The sequence below is a fragment of the Mustela putorius genome, unplaced genomic scaffold (assembly GCF_011764305.1).
Source record: "Mustela putorius furo isolate JIRA1106 unplaced genomic scaffold, ASM1176430v1.1 tig00000242_pilon_pilon_pilon, whole genome shotgun sequence".
In the NCBI taxonomy this organism is placed as follows: Eukaryota; Metazoa; Chordata; class Mammalia; order Carnivora; family Mustelidae; genus Mustela; species Mustela putorius.
This window is the reverse complement of record NW_025421325.1, coordinates 18,374,216-18,397,208: the sequence shown is the minus strand read 5'-3', so window position 1 is coordinate 18,397,208 and position 22,993 is coordinate 18,374,216. Positions and strand designations below refer to the sequence as shown.

Here is a 22,993-nt window from a genome sequence, read left to right as displayed (position 1 = left end):
GGTGACTGATGAGGGTCACTTTCCTGGCTTGTAGATAACCACCTTCTTGCCACAACGTCACACAGCCCAGAGAGTAAACACCTGTCTCCTTCTCTTCTTCTAAGGGCACTAATCTTAACATAAGGGCTCCACCCTCATGACTTAATCTAAACCTAATTACTTCCCAAAGGCCCCGCCTCCTAATTCCATCCCATTGAGGGTTAGGGTTTCAGCTTATAAATTTTGGGAAAACACAGTATCTGTAGCAATCTATAACACTACTTTTTTGTCTTTTGACATTCATAGTCACCCTTATCTTTTGTCTGAGTAAAGAGTTCATGTTCCCTACACACAAAGTCCCATTAGCAAATTTTTTGTATGTCCATTTTGTCATAACTTCGTATAAGGTAATGAGGTAAAATGGAGAGGAAAGAGGACAATTAATGTACCTAAAACATAACATGAGGGGCGCCTGGTGGCTCAGTGGGTTAAGCCACTGCCTTCAGCTCAGGTTGTGATCTCAGGGTCCTGGGATCGAGCCCCGCATCAGGCTCTCTGCTCAGCAAGGAGCCTGCTTTCCTCTCTCTCTCTTTCTCTCTCTCTCTGCCTACTTGTGATCTCTCTCTGTCAAATAAATAAATAAAATCTTTTTTAAAAAATAACATGAAAACTAAGTTGATAACACAATTTCCTTCTCGCACCACCCATTTCATGACCCCCTTTCTCTCTGCCAGCAAATCAGATGGGTAGAGTTCTTTGCTTTCTGGGTGATCCAAACCTACTCCTGTTAGGGCTGAGGTCCACATATAATCCTTGCACCCACTGTCTTCTCCTTGAAAGTTGAGATCATTCATCTTGATTAGGACAGGAACTCCCTTATACTTCTATTATTTCATTAACACAAGAAGCAAAAAGTGTCCAGGGGAGAGTTTCTACTCCATATTCAAAGGGAATCATGAATGTGTTTTCTAATAGAAACATTAATCCCTTGAACACTAGAAACTTCAACCTATTGAGTCAAAAGTCTTGAGGATATGAAGCAAAAATTTCTCCAGTGGATTACTTAGTGCTATAGTGAGACCGATCACTCCCACTTCCATGTCTTGGTTCCTGGACCAATACCTTCTGGCTCAAGGACAGATGGTAACAAATATTGGATACAGATCTAAGTCATACATCATGTCCAAAAAAACAACATCCCAACTTGATAGGAGGTTGCCACTCAGCTGATATAGGAACCAATCCTTCAGCAGGCCATTCCACAGTTTTGTCAAACCAACTGCTTCTGAGCGATTGGGAATGTGGTAAGACCAGTGAATTCTATGAGTAGAAACTCATTCCACACTTCTTCCAGTATGAAATATGTCCTTTGATTGGAGGGGTTGCTGTGGAGCACTATATCATAACTATAGACAAAGCATCTGGTTAATTCCACATACAGAGTGATTAAAGGAGTTCTATGAATATTATGCAAGTGAATATATGGAGTATGTGCCCACCCTGTGAGGACAAGTCATAATCTACTCCAATACAAAAGGTGCAAAATAATTACAATGGACCAGGTGAGCACACTGGGATATTCTCCTTTGGCTACTCAGCACTGGGGGGGTAACCGGATCAGACTTAGTGAGTCTCTGTTTCTGAGTTCATGCACACCTTCCATTTCCATCTTGCAGCCGTTGTGCTTGTGAGCTCATTAAGCAAGCAGTCATGTGGTAGAGACTCACACGATGGGGAAATCTTACCACTTGCCTACTGACTCTGAAGTCAGAGGTGAAGTGTGATGACTTTGCATGGACATTTATGTGGAACATAAGTATTTCCATATTTGTGCCCAGTCTAAGAGATTTACCCATATAATTTCCCCCTAGACCTCACTGGTCTCTCAGTGACCATGCCCTGACCATTAGCCACTGCTCATGAATCAATATAGATGCATATCTCTGGCTACCTCTCCTTCTGTATGAAGTACATAATCAAATGCACTGCTCAAATTTCATCCCCTGAGAGAATTTCTTCACCACTGTCATCCAGGCAAACCAAGTGATGGTACAAAGTGGCAGCTATCTGCTTCTGACTATAGCAGCTTACAGTAAGAGCTATCTATAAACCAGACCCACAGTTTTCCCCTTCCTATTCAGTCATAGGAAGTTCCCTATGAGGTCATAGGGTGGAAAAAAGGAAAGGTAACGATGAAATTGAAGTATCATGTGAGTCTGAGTCACCTATTTTGCAGTTTATTCACACTTTCTAAAATTGCTCCTGAGCCCAATCTCTTGTGCACAATTTCCACTTAAAAATAAAGTATTGCTGTGCACATTCAATTTTGTGGTTCAGATAATCAGATGGTACCTAGGTTATGAGGGATAGTATGAGTTGCCTACTTCTCTACCTGGACCTAGTAGCAAGTCAGGGGTTAGTTTTCAACGGAGAAGGGAGGAGGGCATAACTTTATTCCTCAAACCCTAGGGTCTGCACTGTGATTCTCCTACTAGGGTTTGCCAAAATTTCTATCCAACATCTCTATTTGCCACACCTATATTCAATCCATTAGGACTGCTGTTGGCAAAGTGGCTTGTATGTTAGCGTAGATCTGCTGAAGAGACTTTTCTTGCTCTGGGTCCAGTCCATCTCAAATCTGGTGGGTTATCCAGGGTTAGCCACAGTTCAAATGAGCCCACCCAAACATGGTTATCTGTTGCTTCCCAAAGCCAAAGAGGTCCACTAAATATTGTGTCTCTTTTATCACAATGGGTAGTCCAAGTGCCAATGACTTGTCTCTCATGCTCCAGATCACCAGACACTTAGAAACTTAGCCAATGTAGCAATCCCTGAACTTGTAGGGGTAAAATCTCTCACTGTCTAGGCTGCTTGTTCCTTCCTGCTTGCCAAATCCAATTCATCTAATGTCATCAGTGCAATGGATCAGTTGTTGTTCTATGAGATGCCAGGATGATCAAGGTTTCTTTGTATGATGTAAAGTAGAATGGGCACAGCTTTGAGACAGGACAACAAAGACATAGTGATGACCCTACTATGTGAAGGCAAACTGCTTCTGACGGTCTTTACTCATAGGAATAGAGAAGAAAATATTTGCTTAGCAAATAGCTACATTGGAGGTGCCAACAACGATATTAATTGTTCCAGTAAGTATGCTATATCTGACATATTACTAAGTGTGTAATAATCTACATTCATTTCCCAAGACCTATCTAGACTTAGCATCTGCCAATTGGGAACAAAACGGGGGCGTATGCCAATCTCAACCTCTGAATCATTTAATTTTATATTTTAAATTCTCTCAGAGATACTATTTTTTCTTCACTCAACTAGGATTGAGGAGCCTGGGGTTCTTTATTTCATGAATCAGGGAACTAAAATGGGGATTTTGTCACATATTTGGTATGTCTATCGCCATTATGTTTTAATAGGTTTTATAATTTAGGTGTGGTAGGGTCAACAGAACATGAAATGACTGCCATTATAATGAGAATTTGTTATTCACAGAATCCATGAGGAAGAGGCACGCCATGCAATGCCAGCCATGCCATGCCATGGGGAGGCTACAAGGGTAAGCCTCAGTGTCTGACAGAAGGCAGAGGGAGGGGCGGAACTGTGGGCAAGAGTCTTTATTGTGGTTCCCAAAGGCAGGAAGGGGTGAACAGGGTAGGCAGATTTAGAATTAGCTCATTTTAATAATCTTAGTAGGCGGTGGGGCACAAGAGCTGTCCCTAATTGTCTGGCACCTGATGATCTTGGGGTGTTTAGGGGAAGTAGATAATGGTCTGGAGTGTAAGAGCCTAATAAAGGAAGTGGGGATGTGGACTCTGGATTGGTTTATATCTGGAAGATTACCTGTGGGAGGAGAACTTCCCCCAGGGAGAAGCAGAGTGACAAGGGAGGCAGGAAGCCAAGGCAATGTGGCTTGGGTCAATTATAGGGTTGCCCAAACAAGGTGTATCTAACATATGTGTGCAGGGAATGTTAAAGCATCAAGTTTATAGAAGCTAGAAACATAGTTAATACATATTAGGCCGACTGGGAGTGAAGAAAGAACCTCAAGCGTGTTATTCAGATCCACTAGACCTACTGTGAGATAGACTTGGAACAACATGCATTTCATCGGTTGGTCTTTTATAACCTCCCACCCTGCCCAGGAGACCATGGTGGCCGATGTCCCAACACATCAATTTTATAACCAGTAAATGATAACGCCAAGGAGACCTGGGTTACTTCCACTTCTTGAATAGAGTCACTTGGGTAAAAGGCCCTCAGTCGCCTCTGGGGAAGGCTTAGGGCGAGATTCAAAGTATATACTTCTTGATATGCTGTGGAGGTCCTACAGAAAAAGGACCTGGCTTCCTTGTTATTTTTTATTATGTTCCGGTATAACTATAGAAAAAAGTTGGTCTGAGTTTAACCCAAACTCGTGATGCGTCCTCCGCATTTCTCTTTTGCATCGCTCAGATCATTATTCAGTTCTTGGGGGATACATCTGTGCTCAGCTGTCACTGCAAGGACACATCTCCTTATGTGTCTCCTTCAAATGTCACCCCGGAAATTCCTTCGCTCCTCCTTTCCCAGATCTCCGTATGTCAGAACACCCCAGCATTTAATCCTCTGACCTCCTCTCCCCCTCCACATTCCTTCCCAGATGATCTAAACTAGTTTCACACCTCAAATGTCATCTGTGTACTGGTGGTTCTTAGATTTGTCTTTCTCAGATCCCTCCTGGGCCCCAGAACCGCACAGCAAACTGCCCTCTCTCACATTTCCATGAGGATACATGAGAAGCCCTTCAAATTGTGTGTGGCCAAAGTGGATTCACTCACTGATCTCTCCTCTGTCCACTCCTTCACAAGAAAATAACTCCACCTTCCCTCTAGTTGCTCAGCCTATACCAAAAAAAAAAAAAAAAAAAGGAGAAATTTATAAATCCTCCAATGGCTGTCAATTTATCAAATTAAAAAAAAAAAAAACAGGTTCCATTAACCTGTCCTTCCAAGGTCCTACATGACCCGGCTCTTCCTACCTCTCAGGTACCTTTCTCCAATACTCTTCCTCATTCACAGTATTCCAGCCCCACTGGCTTCTCTATTTCTCAAACACTACAAATTTCTCCCTGTCATGGGCCATTTATACTTTCTGGCTCTTCTATGTGGGAAGATTTCCCCACAGGCAACTAAAATGGGTTGCTGAGACTGATTAGGCATATACATCCCATATACGTCTTCTTCCCTTTAATAATATTTTTTAATAGAAGTATTTAACAGAAGTATAGTTGGTACACAATGCTACATTAGTTTCAGGTGCACAGCACAGTGATTGGACAACTCTATCCGTTCTGCTGTGCTCACCACAAGTGTAGCTACCGTCTGCCACCATACAACTCTATTACACCACCAAGGGCTGTATTCCCGTGCTGTACTTTCATCCCCGTGACTTCTCCTTTCCAGAATTGGAAGTCTTACCTCTCACTGCCTTTCACCCATTTTGATCATTCCTGTACTCTCCGGCAGCCACTAGTTTGTTCTCTTCATTTATGGGTCTGCTTCTGCTTTGTGTTTCTTCATTCATCTGTTTTGCTTTTTAGATTCCACATATGAGTAAAATCACAGGGTATTTGTCTCTCTCTCTCTCTGACTTATTTCATTCAGCATATACCCTCTAGGTCTGTCCATGTTGTTGCAAATGATAAGATCTCATCATTTTTTATGGCTGTGGTGCGTAACATTCCGTTGTGTGTGTGTGTGTACACACCAACCACATCCTCCTCATCATTCATCTATTGATGTACACTTAGGTTGCCTCTGTGTCTAGACCATTATAAATGATGTTTTGATAAAGGGATATATTATACCTTTTTAAAATTTATTTGAGAGAGACAGCATGAACGTTGTGGAGGGGCAGAGGAAGCACACTCCCTGCTGAGCACAGAGCCGGAAGTGGGGCTCTATCCCAGCTCCCCGAGATCATGACCTGAGTCAAAGGCAGACACTTAACCTACTGAGCCACCCAGATGTCCCTATACATCTTTTTGAATTAGTGTTTTTATTTTCTTTGGGTAAAGACCCTGTAGTGAAATTACTGGATCATATGGTATTTCTATTTTTAATTTTTTCACAGTGCCTTAGGGCACAGAGGAAATCCAAGAAGGAAAAGAAACACACTAAATGCATGGGGAACAATGTATTTCATAATCGTCTCCTGCTCCCAAAGCTCTCTCTCCTCCCTTATGTTTGTGTTTTTCCTTTGCATCATTCGGTTAACTTGTTTCTCCACCTCCAGAGGCCATCCTTGACCGATGTAGCCCAAACTTCTCTGTAGGTAACTTCCCAGCCCCTGGACCAACTTACCCTATCGTCTCCATCATCTTCACATCACCTGTCAGGACCTGTGCTTATCTTATCTGTTCATGCAATCGCCCGTTGATTGCTTATGTTCCCACCCCTTGTCTTGAATATAAAGACTCTTAAGGGCAGGGATTGCACATGTCTGTTCTAATTAGAAGAGCACGTGATGTGGCAGCTGTAACAGGCATGTGGAACAGAGCTATTATCACCAAAGTTACCAGGAACCAGAGGTGTGTAGCTGTTTTCCAAAATTTTCAGTCATATTTTCCATTTGGGGGAAAGTCATTGTGAGGCTTTTATCGCTTTTATCTTACAGTATTAGAAACATCCTGCCTAAAAAGCAAAAGATGAGACAGAAGGCAGTTTGTATTAGGATGCAGACTTTTATTAGAACAAGCATTTCTCATAGCTATAAGCAAAGCATTAGAATTCATCCAACTAACTTTTATCTTTTCCCTGTCCCAGGAGGATGGAAAAGGAGAGAAAGCCCCTTGCACATCTAGGATCAGTCGAGCAAAATATTGCGGTGAATGATTCATTGAGGCTATAAATGTTTGCAGATTTTAAGGCACTGGAGGGCAGCAGGGCATGAGAGGTGGGACAGGGCACAGCTCTCATGTCCAAACGCCTTATCCTCTCTGACAATCTCCCAGCTTCCTTCCCCAGGTTCCATGGCAGGCACCCAGCCCCAGGAAGGGGGGAGCACAGCGCATTCATTATTCTCATTCAGACCCCGAGCGATCCAAACAAAGTCACCCGCTGGACTCCCACTGTAACTTAGTAGAAGACAAACCGCATGCTCTCCACTCGCCATTGCACTTCCTGTAATTAGACCTCATCAAACCAGATTTTCCTGAATGCCTTCGCGCTTTGTGCACTTCAAAAAGCCACTGACCCGAGCCACAGAAGCACTGCCCAATTTGTTGAAAGCATTTTGGCTGTGACTTCAAGGGCTGACCACATGGGGAGAAATTACTTTTTAACACCCAGTGGACAGGACACTCCGGTGCCCCCGAGGCCGCAGTACCCATCTGGGTTCTTGCTCAGGTACTGTTGATGGTAATCCTCCGCGTAGTAGAAGGTTTGTCCCTCCCGGATGTCAGTCGTGATCAGGCCATAGCCGTGCTCTGAAAGAACCTGGGGAGAGAAAGGCGCCGTGAGGACTGGCTGCTGGGCAGAGGGGGTCTGAAGGAGGGCTGTGGGGTCAGGCCGTAAGGGAGGCAGACGCGGGCGGCTTGGGGTGTACCGTGGGTCCTTGTGGGCGCGGGCTCTGCTGCTTCCCCGCTGGGTTATTCTGGGCAAGCTCCTACTGCCCTGAGCCTCAGGTGACTGGGGCTGAAATCCAGTTTCCTGACTCTGTAACTTGCGTTCTACCCATGACACAGCACTGCCCCTGGGGCAGTCTGGGAGCCTTGGTTTTGGCCCTGGGGGGGTCTGTGTGGAAAGGACGCCAGGGTTTCCCAGGGGAAACAGCAGGAACATGTGGTTCCCTGGCTGTCCTGGGAAGAAGGGGCCTTCCTGAGGGCACTCCCGCAGGGCTGCGGTAGGAGGGGCTGGAGGGGCTGGAGCAGGATAGGAGGGGAGGGCTGCGGCCCAGCCCAGTGCTGGCCTCTCTGCTGCCAGCTCAGAACAGGCCCCCTGCCACTCACAGGAACCCCCGCTGAGGAACTGAGGAACCCCCGCTGTGGTTTTGGGAGCTGGGGCCCTGCCAGGGGGCCTTGGAGAGCACGGGGTCCCCTGGGTCTCTGCTCTGCCACTCCAGACCCGGGAGCCAGGGGACTGAGGTCAGGGGAGGTCGTGGCCTGAGGGCCTTTGTGGGTTGATCACCGCCCTCTGTGACCTACTTTAATGCCTGGTGGCATCTGCTGCCAGAGAAAGAAACAGACACGGTAAACACAAGTGGGGGAGGAGAGCAGAGCTATTTGGGGCAGGAGACAGATTAAGAAATAGACGTTGTTCCCCGTGGATCTTAGCCCGTTTCCTTTCCCTTCTGGATTTCAGCTGTGCCCTAATTCTTTCTTGTTGCAGGCTGCTCGGAGCATTTGGGCACAAGGCCACAGAGACTCAACCCCCGGTTTGCGGATTCCATTTGGTCTGGAAATGGCAGGCAGAGCCCCGACTTGAGGGATCTGGGCAGTGTTTGACTGTCGGTCCACTGGAGATGGAGTCCTCCCTCTGCAGAGCAGGGGGACTCCAGTATTAACATTCAGCATGAGTCACTGCTGCCGTTTTCCCCCGAGAACCTTCCCCTTCTTCCTGAGTCTCCATCCAGCCCTCTGAGCCAGAATGAGGCAGACTGAGGATCTGACGCCAAGTAGGCCCAGGATGGTAAGGGACAGGATCCTTGCCAAGGCCGGTGGTTGGACCCCACCACTCGGAAGCAGCCAGATTCCTTACAGGGGTTAGAAATGAGAACGAGGAGCCATTCTGACTTCAGTTTTGACAAATTTTTGTAAACGAGCAATTAGCGAGGGCTTACCATATGCCACACTCTTTGCAAAGACTTCACAGTGTTAATTTTAGCCTCCCAACAGCCATATGAAGGAAGAACTATTATTATCATCCGTATTTAAAAGCGCGTGTCAGAGATTGTGTCTTGATCCCTGACATTCTCAGCTCTCCCTGCAGAAGCTGGAAGCTTGGAAACTACATTTCCCAAATTCTATTGCCAGTGCCACTCCAGTTTAGATATCACCAATGAGAGAAGCACACATGAAATTTGGCAGAAGAGAGGCCATTATTTGCAAGGTGCAGTCATGAGGATGGGCACAGATATCTCCAAAGAACAGACCAAGACTCTGCCAGCTCTTTCTGACAATTGTGGACGGTCCTGCCTCAGGCAAAGTCACCAGCAATGATTTCTAGCAATTTCTGTAACTTCTTGGTATCCTGAAAAGCAGTGGTGCTTTTCCCCGACCTTCCCTCAGACAGCCTTTCTAATGATTCTAGAAGCATCAATTCCCTTTGTAAAATCCACCCTCCTGCTTGAAACACCTTGAACACCTCTGTTTCCGTGACTGAACTCCAGATAACACAGCAGTGGGTTCCAAAATTGTTTTCAGGAACCAAAACCTCAGTGAGGATGAGAATCTGGAATGGTTAACTGTCCTGGCCAGATTTAGAGTTAGAGCTGGCCTCACGGGGAGTGGGGAATGGGTGAGTGCCCACGGGTTGTAGTTGGCATTTACTTAAATTATGGCTAGTATTTGCCTATGGAGAAATGTCCACTGTAGGAAGGCTTTGGGACCCTAGGTGGCTGTGGCGGTGGACTATTCTGGTGAAGACGATAAAGTGTGGTACTCTGGCTGCTTCAGGCTGCACTTGAGAGCTCATGGAAAGAACAGGATGTAAGGTCACGACTTGGATTTCCTGGACTGAGCTGAGAGAGGCAGAGAACTTCTAAGACTAATTTAAAATAATCTGTATCTTGTAGCTGCATTCAAATACCAAACAAAAGGGGCCCAGCTTTACCAGTGGAGCTGGAGCCCAGAAATCATGTGCACATGGGACTGCCCTCAGAGAGCTCATCCACTCACACTGTTGCAGACACTGTGTCGGGTCTACTGTCCTCTGGTTCTTACCCGAGATACTGCTGGCAGGCTGATGTGAGTCTTCCATATTCTGAGGGACCTCATATTTGGACCTCAGAAACTTCCTGGCTATGGTCACACTGCACAGGAGCTTGCCCTGCTGTTGAGATCCTCTGCCTCCTTCTCTGTCCTTCACCCTCAGGGCCAGGACCCAGCCCTTGGGGCTGCCAGGTCTCCACGCACTCGCCTCATCCCCACCCAGGCTCTGTCCTCTCTGAGAGTGACCTCCTCACACACTACTCACCCTATTTCTCTTTCATAAATGGCCATCCTCCTTGTATGACCAAGGATAGCCTTCCTGAGGCCCTGGGATTCATAGCTACTGACTCCAGATGCTTCTTCAGAGAGGTCAGTACCAGTGGGCACGACTGCCCAGGCTCCCTCCTCGTCCTACCACTGCTAGGCAACATCCCTTTGGGGGAGTAGTGGGAAGGGGACTGTAGGGTCCCAGGCAGTACCCAGCCTCTGCCACAAGATGGCAGACATTTCACTTTTATTTGAGAGGAAACAACAGGAATAAACAGTGGTGAAAAGCCACACAGGAGACAGCTCCAGGCTGCCCTCCTGCACCTCCTGTTATGCTGGGACATTCTCGCTCCTTCTTGTTGGGGTGGGAGACACCTGCTGTAACCATGGGGCCAGGAGTCAGTATCGCCTGCTCTGTACCGGGCTGACCCATGTCTAGGATGAGGCCATCCCTAAGCACAGGGCTGTGGCTGTCCTTAACCCTTGTTCTAAAACTGGGGAGTGGGGACAAAAACACAGGAAAGAAACTAGATAAAAAAGCAGAGGGAGCAGGAACCCAAAAATCCTAACCAGTGTCTGGTTTTCCTTCTTCCTCACATCCCCCACCTCTGCTTTCTTTCTTTTCTTTTCTTTCTTTTTTTTTTTTTTTAAGATTTTATTTATTCATCTGACAGACAGAGATCACACGTAGGCAGAGAGGCAGGAGGCGAGAGACGAAGGGAATCAGGCTCCCTGCCGAGCAGAGAGCCCGATGCGGGACTCCATCCCAGGACCCTGAGATCATGACCTGAGCCGAAGGCAGATGTTTTAACCCACTGAGCCACCCAGGCACCCCTCCCACCTCTACTTTCTTGCACACAAGGCTGTGGAGGCAGGCCAGTCTCCTCAGCCCTCCCAGGCCTGTCTCCTGGAGAGGTCTCACCAGACCACAGGTTTTGACGCAGTTCTGGGGGTCCCTGGGGTCCATCTGTTTCAGACCCGGTTGGTGCTGGTCGGCTTTGTCGGTCCTCTTTGCTCTTTCATTCCAGCCCTTCCACTCCACTGTTTAAACCGCAGGGTTACAGAGAACAGGACTAAGGACGAGGAGTGATTATTGCTCCTAGAAGCTGGGAGAGCATGTGCTATAATGGCACCTCCTCAAACCAGGCAGCGAGGCCTTCCCTGATCTCTGAGGAGAGCCCACCAGGCCTTCTGTGCTGGGTTCCTTCCACCTCCTCAGCCTCATGTCCCTCATCTTTTTCTAACTCTCTGATTTCCCTTCCTCTCTGAGAACTGTTTCTGTGGGTCACATTAAAGTTTTACATTTCCTGAACATTCCATTCCCTTGCACACAACCTTCTTGGAATGTTCTTTCTTCTCTGCCCTATCACATGAGCTCCTACCCATCTCTCAGCACCGAGATCAAATGTCTCCACCTCCGTAAAGCCGCTCCTGACTCCAGCTTCTTGGATCCCACAGAGGGACTGTCCCTTTTGGCACTTAAGACATTGCACAATTGTCCTTTGCTTCTCTACGCCACTCCCTCTCTCTTCTGGCAATACACATACCAGACTGTGTGCCCCTTGAGAGTACGGACCGTCTTGTTCCTCTACCTCATTTCAGTGCTTCATGCAGAATAAATGAATGAATGAATTTAAAAAAAAAAACAACTGCTGAGTCTTGGGGATCTCTTGGGGATACTCTTCACCTTAGGGGCTTCTACTTGGGGCCCTGCTGCTGCCTCAAGCCCAAACACCTCCTTGAGGACCTGGGAAGGAATGTCAAGAGGGTGCTTGGGAACCAGGGAGCTCAAGCTGTCACTCTCCTTATCACGGACCCCCAGCTAATTCCATAGGTAGGTTTACTCTTTAGACTCTGGCATTCCAGTGGCTGGGTTCATGCAGGGGGGACCAACCATCTTGCCTAAAAGGATGACCTCAGCATCTCTGACGCCTAAAAAGCCCGCTCACTCTTCTGGGGTACGGGGGGAATGAGGGGTGTAATGGGGGAGATAGAGGAGCAGCAGGAAGTGAGAGATGAAGACTGGGTTACAGATGACCCTTCTGGCCCCCAGAGTCCACTGGTCCATTTGACCCCATGTGCAAACTGTGCAGGGGCTGGTGGGGTGAACCTCGGTCTTCCATAGCATCATCTAGGCTAGGTGCCCCAATCAGTTATGGGGGTGTGATAAATAATGTTTCTGAGTACTTTTCTCAGAAAAGTACTTCTACTTTTCTTCCATGAATTAGGGCAGCTGGAGGGCTTTCTCAATCCCAGCACCACTACGGTTCTCCTGTCCACTACAGTGGGAGGGAAGGGAGTGTCAAGAGAGCTAAACTGGGGTGACACATGAGCCACAACCGGTATGATCCCCTCCACTGTCTATCAGAGGGTGCCCACGCTGACGGTGTACCATTCCCGATGATAGAAATGATGAATCACATTACCTACTAAGTTTGCTGGTATTTCTATAAAGGAGGCTGTACCCATGAAAGTGTATTGCCCATAGGGAAAACTGAGCAGAGAAATTGCTGAAAGCAGCTTCAGGAAATGCTCTGGGCTGAAGCACAGATGTCCTGGCAGCTTGAATCCCTGAGGGGCCCCCAGGATACAGGGCCCTGCCTTCAACACCAGGCTGATGTGGCTCCAGAAGCCTGTGCTCTTCCTTTGGGCTCTACAGAGCCACTCTGTGGTGTGGGGAGTGAGTGCAGGCCATGAAGGACTTGCCTGGTCAAAGTGATTGCCAGGTTGGCTCAAACCTCTGCTATGGTTTCAGATCTCACATTTAGATCTTTGATCCATTTTTTAGTTTCTTTTTTTGTATAGTGTTAGAAAGTGGCCCAGTTTCATAAGGGGTTAATATCCAAAATATGCGAAGAATTTATACAACTCAACACCATCAAAACAAATAATGCAATTTAAGAGAGGACAGGAGACATGAATAGACATTTCTCCAAAGAAGACCTACAGATGGTCAACATACATGAAAAGATGCTCAACGCCACTCACCATTAGGGAAATTCAAGTCAAAACCACAATGAAATATGTCCTTATATTTGTCAGAATGGCTAAAGTAAAAAAGACAAGAAATAACAAAAGATGACGGGATGTAGAGAAAAAGGAACCCTTCCGTGCACTGTTGGTGGGAATTTAAATTGGTGCAGTCAACTGTAGAAAATGGTACAGAATTTCCTCAAAAAATTAAACTAGAAATACTGTATGATCCAATAATTCCACTATTGGGGGTTCACCCAAAGAAAACCAAAACACTAAAAGATATATGCACCTCTATGTTTATTGCAGCATTGTTTACAATCATCAAGATATGGAAGCAACCTAAGTGTCCATCAAGAGATGAATGAATAAGGAAGATGTGGTGCACGTGCACACACACACACACAAATGTTATGCAGTTATAAAAAAGATGAGATGGCGCCATTGTGAGCACATGTATGGACCTGGAAAGTATTATACTTATCTAGAGAAATATCACATGATTTCATTCATATGTAGAATTTAAGAAAAACAAAAACCAGAATCAGACCTATAAACCCAGAGAACAAACTGATGGTTGAGAGAGGAGCTGGGGGGGAGGGGTAGATGGGTCACTTGCAGTCATGGACTGAGTAAGGCACAGGAATAAAATGCACAGCTAAGGAATATAGGGGATGCCATTGTAATGCTTTGTATGGGGATAGATGGTAGTTACCCTTGTGATCAGCACAGCAGAATGTAGAAACTTAACTGAATCATTGTGTCTTATACCTGAAATGAATGTAACACTGTGTGTCCACTATACTTAAATAAAAAAAAAAGTTAAAACTCCACTCTGATGTTGCCAGGAAATCACTCTCTCACTGGTCCAACCCCAGGGCTCAACTAGTCCTTCCCCTCCGCAGGCTCTAGGACTCGGTCCCCAGTGCTACATGGAAACCCAGCCCTGCATGCCTCCTCTGCTGGATTCCTCAAACCAAGCCCAGCTCCACAGGAAGGAATGATCTGGGCCTGACTTCTCTACCCCTCATTTTTCTGTCTGCTACTTTTGTTCACTCCAATATAATTATCCAAAGGTTCTTGTTTGTGGCAGTTTTTTTTTCTTGCTGAATTTTTTGGAGGGAAGTGGGACTCAACTAAAATAACCTACATCGGTGTGACACCTGGACCAGGAAATTTCTGAAAGATCACCTAATAAAATTGATCAGTCATGCTTTTCTCACAGATTCTTACTTCAGCCTTTTCTTAGATGGCCCCAGAAAGTCCCCTGTGCCTTTATTCCTATATCCTGTTCTCTCTATAAAATGGGCACAGTACCTAGTTCTCTGCTATCAGGAGGATCCCAGCAAAGGAACAGCAAGTGCATGACCCTCTGGCATATTTTAACTACATGACAGCACTGGCTTCCTTTGCCCTGAGCCCTAGTGCTGGAGGAAAGCTAGCCCACTCCCCCTGCCCTCGTATAATAGGTCTCCACGTACACTTGTCCTGCACTCCCTGTGTCTACAGCTGCGCAGCTGACCTCTTGGTGGGGAGTGGAGAATGAGAAAAAGAGGTGGTCGTCAATAAGCTATGGCACAGCTCCTCCCACCCCTGCCAACAGGCATCTCCAGCCCCCACCACCCCTGCCAAAGACCGTAAATGCCCAAGGAAGTTGCTGGCGGCCATTCCCTTACAGATGCTTTGCCCTGGGCCCCACCCATCTTTCCAGAGCTACTGGCAGGAAGCCTTTCTTTTAATAAAGTTAATGAACACGTGACCATTCTGCTCACTGCAACCCGATAACAAGTTTACTTTTAGCTCAACTGAGATTTTCTGAGTGCCCAGGTATACTCAACATATTGAATGGAAATGACTCACAGACTGCCGGAGAAAGCACAGCAGGGCAGTCACAGCAACACAGGCTTTGGGGAGCACCAAAAGATGAGGTCAGGAGATCAAGGCAGACCAGATTAGCAGATCAGGTTAACAGATGAGGGCACAGTGGCCCAGCCCTAATCCCAAACTGTTGCATTCGTCCTGGGTTGCAGTGTCTCCAGAGAGCTTCCTCACACATTCTAGTCCATGTGAGGCTTTCACTAACCATAAGGGGGGAGGAATTATTATTCTGAATGCTCCGCGTGGGACAGTGAAGCCCAGAGAGAGAGAAGCCTTGTCTAAACCACTCCCCAGTCAGCTGCAGAAACAGGACTAGAGTCCCCAGTTCCTGACCATTTCCATTATTACAATAAGGCACACTTCCCTTCGTGGCCAGCCGATGCTGTAACTTTCCCTTAGAGAGGGATATGTATTATTTCAAAATCTCCGGAAGAGTTCTAAACATGGATCACCCTCTGTGGGGATCACACTCTCCCCCCACCGTGCTCACATCCCTGGAACTCAGAATGTGTGATGTAGATTTCTCAGGTCGTCTCATTGACTTTTGTTTTCCAAATCACGGTAAAATACACACGACTTCAAATTTTCCATCTTCACCACCTTTAAGTGTTAAGTCCATTCCCGTTGTTGTGCAACTCACCTCTAGAGCTGTCCTAATCTCTAGAACTAAAATTCTTTGCCCATTAAATAAAAACTGTCTGTTCCTCCCGCCCCATAGCCCCTGGTGGCCCCATCGTACTGACTGTCTCTATGAGTCGGATTACTCTGGTTACCTCATGCAAGGGGAATCACAGCATTTATCTGGCTTCTTGCCCTCAGCATCATGCCCCCAAGGTTCATCCCTGTTGGAGCCTGTGCGGAACTTCCTTCCATCTTAAGGCCAAATAATATACCCTCGTAGGTACAGACCACGTTTTGTTTAGCTACTCATGCGTCAGTGAAACTTGGGTCACTTCCCTTGTTTGTTTGTTTGTTTGTTTGTTTCTTATGCTGTCAAATAATACACTTTGCTGCATGACAGTCTCATCCCACAACAGTTCCTTAGATACTCCCTGGCCTCCTTCGATTAGTAGCCTTCTGTTAGGATGCTCAACTAGCCCAAAGAAGCTCCCAAGGAGTACAGCCGTGAAAACAACTCGCTCCAAACACGGGGTTCGGTTGCCTTTTTCTTGTCTCGCCTCAGCGGATCCCCCGTGCCAATGACTGCATTACCAAGATGGAAAACCAACACAGAGAGCTCCTCTACGGCCACCAAATAGGGAGAGAGCTGGGGCTGTCTGCCTGCCCCTTCACTCAGGACAGACAGACCCCTTCACTCCAAAAAGCAAAGGCCACAAACTGATTCCAAGATCATCTGATTCCAAGAGATAACAGGAGACCTACTCAAAGTGTCAGGAAAGCGGAGTTTGTGTTTTAAGTGCCAGGCTCCATATCGATTTTCTGATGGAGGTCAGAGGAGAAGTTTATAGGACCCCACTAGTGGGGCAGATATAAGCTGTAGGGTGCTTTTTCTTTCATTTTCTTATTTCATTGTGCCAGCAGTCCTGCAGGGGCAGGGAGACCATTATTCTGACTTTACCCACAAGGAAACTCAAAGAAGTTAAAGCCTGTGCTCATGTTCTTGTGTCCAGAGTGATAGCTATGAGTCCAGGACAAGAATACAGGTCTGTCCGGCTCTGGATTCCATGCTCCTTGCCACCTACATACTGTCCTCTGAATTGGGGAATGTTGGAGATGTGAGATCCCAGGCAGCTGAGTCTGCTCTGCAGCATGTCTGATGTAGAAACTGTCAATATGAACCCACCAAGAAACTTCTCTTGGAATTCTATCCAGCAGGGCACGAAGGGAGAAGAGGACATGGGCTCTAGAGACACTAACACATGTGTGTATGTGCATATGTGTTTGGGAGAGGTGTGTGTGCACTTAGGCATGTGAATGTGCGCTCATATGTGTATATGTGAATATGAGTGCCTATGAGGATGTTTTGTGATCTACATTCAACCCCACCTCAGATGGAGGAACCTACAGACACCTTTCACTTTTTACGCAAATGTATCACTGTAAAAAAGCTTGAATCTCTGGTCGTGATTCCTAACATCTTAGAGGGTCATGGATTCACTTGGGAATCTAATAAACCCTATGGACACTCTTTCCACGTAAACTCACAATCAAGTATCTGCTATAATTTTGAAGGATCCTATGACCCTCTGGAGTCGACCCATGAGCCTGATATACAGAACCTTTAGATGGGGCCACCAAGTTCAAAGTAATCATGGTACCTTGCCCATTCCCCATCCACAGGGTTCTAGAAACATGCAGGTATATTCAATCAGCAATGAACATTTTCAAGACAGATATCCTTAATTTCAATCATAGGTTGAAGGCCCGTTGAGAAATGGCTGTATTGCTAATGAGCAAGTCACCAGGAAAGGAAGAAGGTAACTGCAGTTCAAACCTCACTGGATTCATATTTTTTTAAAGCCTCATTAAGTCTGACCCAAGCAAACGCAAGAGACCTGGCTTCTGGTCCCCACTCTGCCCTCTAGTGGCAGCAGGGAGCATGGACGAGGTTTAGCTCCCTCCTAGGTTCCTGCTTTCCCTTTATGAACTGAGAGACCCCCTTCAGTTCGTTCCAGATCTAATTCCATCAAATCCCATGCTATGTTTCCATCCTGCGTGCACACACACACACACACACACGCACACGCACGCACCCCCCCGTGCAGGCTTAGCAAACTCCGCCAATGCCGATGCCCAAGTCAGCAGTTTTATTCCATTGGCAGCTTCTAGCTGACCAGATTGCCATCAATCAAAACTTCTGGGAAGGGATGCAAAATGACTGGCATGGCTTTTAAATAAAACCACCAGAAAGAAAAACACCATCTATTCCAAGCTGATCAGGGACGCATGTGTTTCCGGTTCAGGAGAGCACAGAGCACCCACAAAACTGCCAGGTATGCAGGAGCCGTTTGCCCCTGCCATAGTGTTTGGGCCACAGGGAGGAAAGCACCGGGCTCCTCATGTTCCACACCACACAGGACCCTGAGAGAGCAGGAGCTCCAGGCTCTGGCACCATGGAATCACCCCCCCCCCCCCCGTGAGTCCATCAGGGATTGTTAGCGTATGCAAGGGGAGACAAGTCAGGGCTCACAGAACAAGGATGTGACACAGACAAGTTGAGTGCTCAGAGGCGTTTCATGGGGCCCAATCAGGGCTGTACGGACCCTTGAAGTGAAACTAAGGAGGCCGAGTAGAAAGAAGGTGACACGATTAGATCTAATTCGGTCCATTTACAAAACCTGCTTATGCAAAGGGTGGCCTCTAGCTGGAATGAGTTTGGCCTTCTTCAAATAGCTACTGCATCCCTGTGCTCTGTCTTTCTCTGGACTCTGTGGTTGTGCAGAGCAGTTAATGGCTTTCCTTGGCTGTTTCTCTGTGTCCCCCTCACCCTCAAGGTAAATCACAAGTGTCTTCCAACCAGCAAGGCTGGTTTGCCACACAAAATGACAAAGCTACAAGCCTCTGCTGAGAAAGGGAAGCGAGAGAGCTCAATTTGGCCAGTAAGGATTCAAAGTTTTACCCTTGCTCCTCAGACGGCAGACGATGGGCCAGGAGCTTGTCAGAAATGTAGATTCTGGCCCTTGCTCCAGACGGACTGAATCAGGATCTATATTTCAAAATTATCTCCAAGTGATCCAGGTGTGCATTAGAATTTGAGAAGCTGTGTTCTAGCAGACAAGCATGGCAGGATCTGTCAGTGGTCACCAACAACCCCTGCCCTCCCTCTGGAAGTCAGGTTGCCTGTGTGACCAGCTCTGGTCAGGCCATGGGCAGGTGGGGCTTATCTTGTTTCTGGGCAGAAAACGTCCAGTGCCAGCAGGAACTTTTCCCCCTTCAGCCAGGGGCCCACACAGCTCCAGCCAGCAGGGGTTCCATCACCCTGGCTCCTGGCACGAGGCAATCTGGAGCAGAGTCCCCGCACAGAATATTCTATTCCTTCTACTACAGATGCCTGGTTTTCCCTGGTATGGGGTATGATGCTAAAGCATCATGGAAGGTAGGCACAGCTCCGTGTAGGCCGGTCACTTATCTGCGGACACGGTTTCAACTCGCCAGCTCCACTTAATTAATGGCCTTGAGTAATCAGTGTGGGGCACTTACGATGTGCCACAGACGGTGCTGGGTCGTAGGCATACACAGGTGGCCCAGGGAAGCCCTCTCCAGAGTGGGGCAATGACAGGCATGTGTGCCATTACAGCAGGAAGTGCCTACCACGTAGCCAGCTCGGCGCTGGAGGGCCCTGCCAGGAGAAGAGGACAAAGGTCCGTACGAGGAGTCTGTGGCTTAGACATGGAGTCCGGCTATATGGTGAACACGCGTCTGCCTGTGGGTGTGGCCGGACAGCTAAAATGGGACAAAGCGGGAGCCACACCCACATGCTGTGGGGTGAAGAGAGAGGACCCCTGACCATCGGGAGGTCAGAATTCCACCAGAAGAGAAAGGACTGACAGGTACATGCCAGGCAGAGGGACTGTGCTACAATACATGGAGAAGGAAGAAGGAAAGATGAACCCAGCTTGGAAGGTGGGTCCTGAAGGGGGCGGATGTCTGGTTGGGAATTGGCGGAGAGGCCTGGAGAGGAGGGCTGGGAAAGCTGCAAGGGACCGGCAGCACAGCAGGGACAGAAGAAAGCAGGTAGCAAGGGAGGGGCCTTGGGAGGCACTGAGGTTCCTTTTTTTCTGTTTGCTCCCATTGAAGGTAACTCAGTACATGCTTTCTGTTCATCCTCAGCCCTTCAATCTCAGTGACATGTGGAAGCACTTTACAAGATTAAAGGAACCACTCGAACCCCGGCAAAGCCGGCAGATGCCTCTGAGGTTCACCGGCTGGCCTCTGGCAATGACTTAAAGACCAGTTGCGTCAAGGTGGGGAGGCTGGGGAAGGAGGTAGCTATGGCTTATTTTTCCATTACTTAGTGGTCATCCTTTACCTCCCCATAACTTACAAATTCCAAGTATCACTTTCTGGGTGCAAGAGAAATTATGTCCTTCCTTCTTCTCTATTTCGTGCCTTGAAGGATGGAGTCCCACCAGGCTGGTTCAGGCTGGGCTGCATGCCTGGCTTGGAAAGGAAAACAGCTGAGTTGGGGAGTTCAGTTTCGGACCAGGGAGTTGTACAGCTGACCTGGGCCACTGTCCACTTGCTCCAGCCAAAGCAGGCTCCCTTCAGCCATGAGATGACGTACATCAATCACACATTCAAGGACTGCTGGTTTCTCCTGATTTGATCTTCCCTTTGAGGTCTGATGGTTTTGAAAAGGAATTCAAATGACTTTTCCTACGGGGTTTTACCCTCATAGTTTTTAGGTTGACAGGAAATGGATCTCTCTCTCTCTCTCTCTGTGATTCACCGTCTCTCTCTCTCCCATATATATCTCTAAGGAGTTATTCTCTGTTTTTTCATATCTGAAATCAATGCACTACAACCTCTCCTTTTCCTATCTTCTTAGCATTTAGTATACAAAAGAATCCACTTGTCACTTTTCAGAGGAAGCCAAGGACAGGGGCTTTCACCTTGGGGATGAAATGCAGATTTCATTAAAAGAAAAGATCCTTCAATCCAAAAGGTTGAATAGAAAAGAACTTAAAGCAAAATGCCAGCTGCCTAAGTTTAGAACACTGAATTCAGCAAGGTAAAAGAACTTTTCTGAACACCGCCGTTTCTCATTCATGTAGGATTTCAGTGATTCGAAGCTGCAGCAAAGGAGATTCATCCCAATTTGAACTGTGGGCAGAATGGTCAACTGTCCTCGTTTGCCCCAGGCAAAGGGGCTTCTCAGGATGTGGGACTATCAGTGCTAAACCTAGGACAGTCTGGCTGCTCACCAGAGCTGTGGAATGGGTAAAAAAATTCATGTCTCTTCCCTTACCAGCACTGGGAAGCTTGTTCCCTCATCCGGGCCTCAGCTCCCCACCTGTAAGTGAGGTTAACCTAGGAGGCTGTCTGCTGTGGATCTCTTCTCCCTCTGAGCCACGTGCTCCAGAGCCTCCTCTAAACGGTGCTTCTTTTTTCCAGATCGCTGTTTTATTGAGATGTAGTTCACATGTCACAAAATTCACCCTTTTAAAGTTTACACGCTGTGGTGTTCTGTGGCATAGCCTCAGAGTGATGCAACCATCACCGTCTTTTTTTCGCTTTTGGGTGTTTGTTTGTTTTTTGGTTTTGTTTCTTTTTTTTCATTTCTGCTTCGCAGACTGGATAATCTCAATGAATTTTCATTTGCTCATCCTTCTTCTGCCCCTTTAGCGATTTTTTTTAGTGTTTTTTTTTTTTTCATTTAAGTTACTGTTCCTTTGAATTTATTTTTACTTCTGGAATTTCTACCCCCTTTTTTTTTAAGATTTTGTTTATTTGACAGAGAGAGAGACAGCGAAAGAGGGAACACAAGCAGAGGGAGTGAGAGAGGAAGAAGCAGGCTACCTGCTGAGCAGGAAGCCCGATGCAATGCGGGACTCAATTCAAGGACCCTGGGATCATGACCTGAGCCGAAGGCAGTCACTTAACAACTAAGCCACCCAGGCGTCCCAATTTAGTTCTTTTTTTTGATCATTTTTATTTCCCTATTGTTAGTCTTCATTGGTTAAGACATTGTTCTTATCTTTTCCTTTAATTCTTTAGATATGGTTTCCTTTGGTTCTTTGAGCATATTTCTTTCTTTCTTTTTTTAAATTTAAATTTAATTAACCAATGTATAGTACATCGTTAGTTTTTGATATAAATGATTCATTAGTTGCATATAATACCCAGTGCTTTGAGCATATTCCGAATAGCTGATCTAAAGTCTTTGGTTAGTTAATCTTATTTCCATGTTTCTTTATCTCACACTTTTTTCCTCTTGAACACTGGACATTTTAGGGGCTCCTGGGTGGCTCAATCACTTAAGTGTCTGCCTTCAACTCAGGTCATGATCCCAGGGTCATGGGATTGAGCCCTGCATGGGCTCCCTGCTCAGTGGAGAGCCTGCTTCCCCCTCTCCCTCTGCTGCTCTGCCTACTTGTGCTCTCCCCCCCCATTCTCTCTGTCAAATAAAAATAAATAAATGAAAATTTGGGCATTTAAATCATATAATGTGGTAACTCTGAAAATCAGACTACTCTCTCCATTAGTTTATTGTTGTTACAGCAGTTCATTTGTTTAGGGATGTTCTTGGGCTACTTATGTAAAGTCTGTGTGGCCCTTTCACGTGGGGCCACTGAGATCTGCTTGGTTAACAAGCGATCAGCTAATGATTGAGCACTGGGTTCCTTACACATCGTGAAGCAATGGTCTTCCATGCTTTGGCCCTGTGTGTGTGTTTTAGAACAAACACAGCTTGGCGACTACAGCAGTTTGCACTCTGCCTTCTCTTTCTTTCCTTCCTTGCATAGGCCTCAAGGTCAGGCAGTGAGAGATTAGAGTCTTCTCTGGTATGTACGTAACAGTGGTTTGGTTATGCTTTCACCAGCTGAAGGACACTGGGGTTGTTCCGGTTTGGGACTATTGTGAATAAAGCTGCTATAAACATCCAAGAATAGATTTTGCAGTGAACATAAGTCTTAATTCTCTTAGGTAAAAACCTAGAAGAGGGCTGCCGGGTCACATGGTGAATGTATATTAAACTTGAGATAAAAAATTTCCAAGTGGTTTTCCAAGCCGGTTACACCATTTTGCAATCCTACCAGCAATGCTGGGGAGTTCCTGCTACAGGGCATCCTTGTCCGCACTTGGAAACGTCATTATTTTGAATACAGCCATTCTAACTGAGTAGTCTTTCTATGTGGTTACAATTCCATTTCCCTAATGACTAATAACATTAAGCATGGTTTAATGTTTTTATTTGCCTTCTGTATATCTTCTTTGGAGAAGTGTCTGTTCAAATCTTTGACCCATTTTTTAAATTCACTTGTTTGTTGTTTCTGTCAAATTTTGAGAATT

General features: G+C 46.6%; 1 protein-coding gene and 1 long non-coding RNA gene across 9 annotated transcripts in view; one reads left to right on the top strand and one right to left on the bottom strand.

Annotated features, from left to right (window-relative positions):
- Nucleotides 1-10,836, top strand: part of LOC106007194 — a 40,925-nt gene extending 30,089 nt beyond the window's left edge. Inside the window, exons 2-3 of the long non-coding RNA XR_001181770.2 lie at nucleotides 3,487-3,550; nucleotides 8,361-10,836. This is a non-coding gene — a long non-coding RNA (uncharacterized LOC106007194). The remainder of the gene's footprint in view (nucleotides 1-3,486; nucleotides 3,551-8,360) is intronic.
- MSRA (methionine sulfoxide reductase A) overlaps nucleotides 6,696-22,993 on the bottom strand; it is a 426,874-nt gene continuing 410,576 nt past the window's right edge. For all 8 annotated transcript variants that reach the window (XM_045078388.1, XM_004766048.3, XM_045078389.1 and 5 more), the window contains one exon: nucleotides 6,696-7,469. In XM_045078388.1, coding sequence (XP_044934323.1) covers nucleotides 7,305-7,469 — 165 coding nt within the window. In that variant the 3' untranslated portion in view covers nucleotides 6,696-7,304. The remainder of the gene's footprint in view (nucleotides 7,470-22,993) is intronic.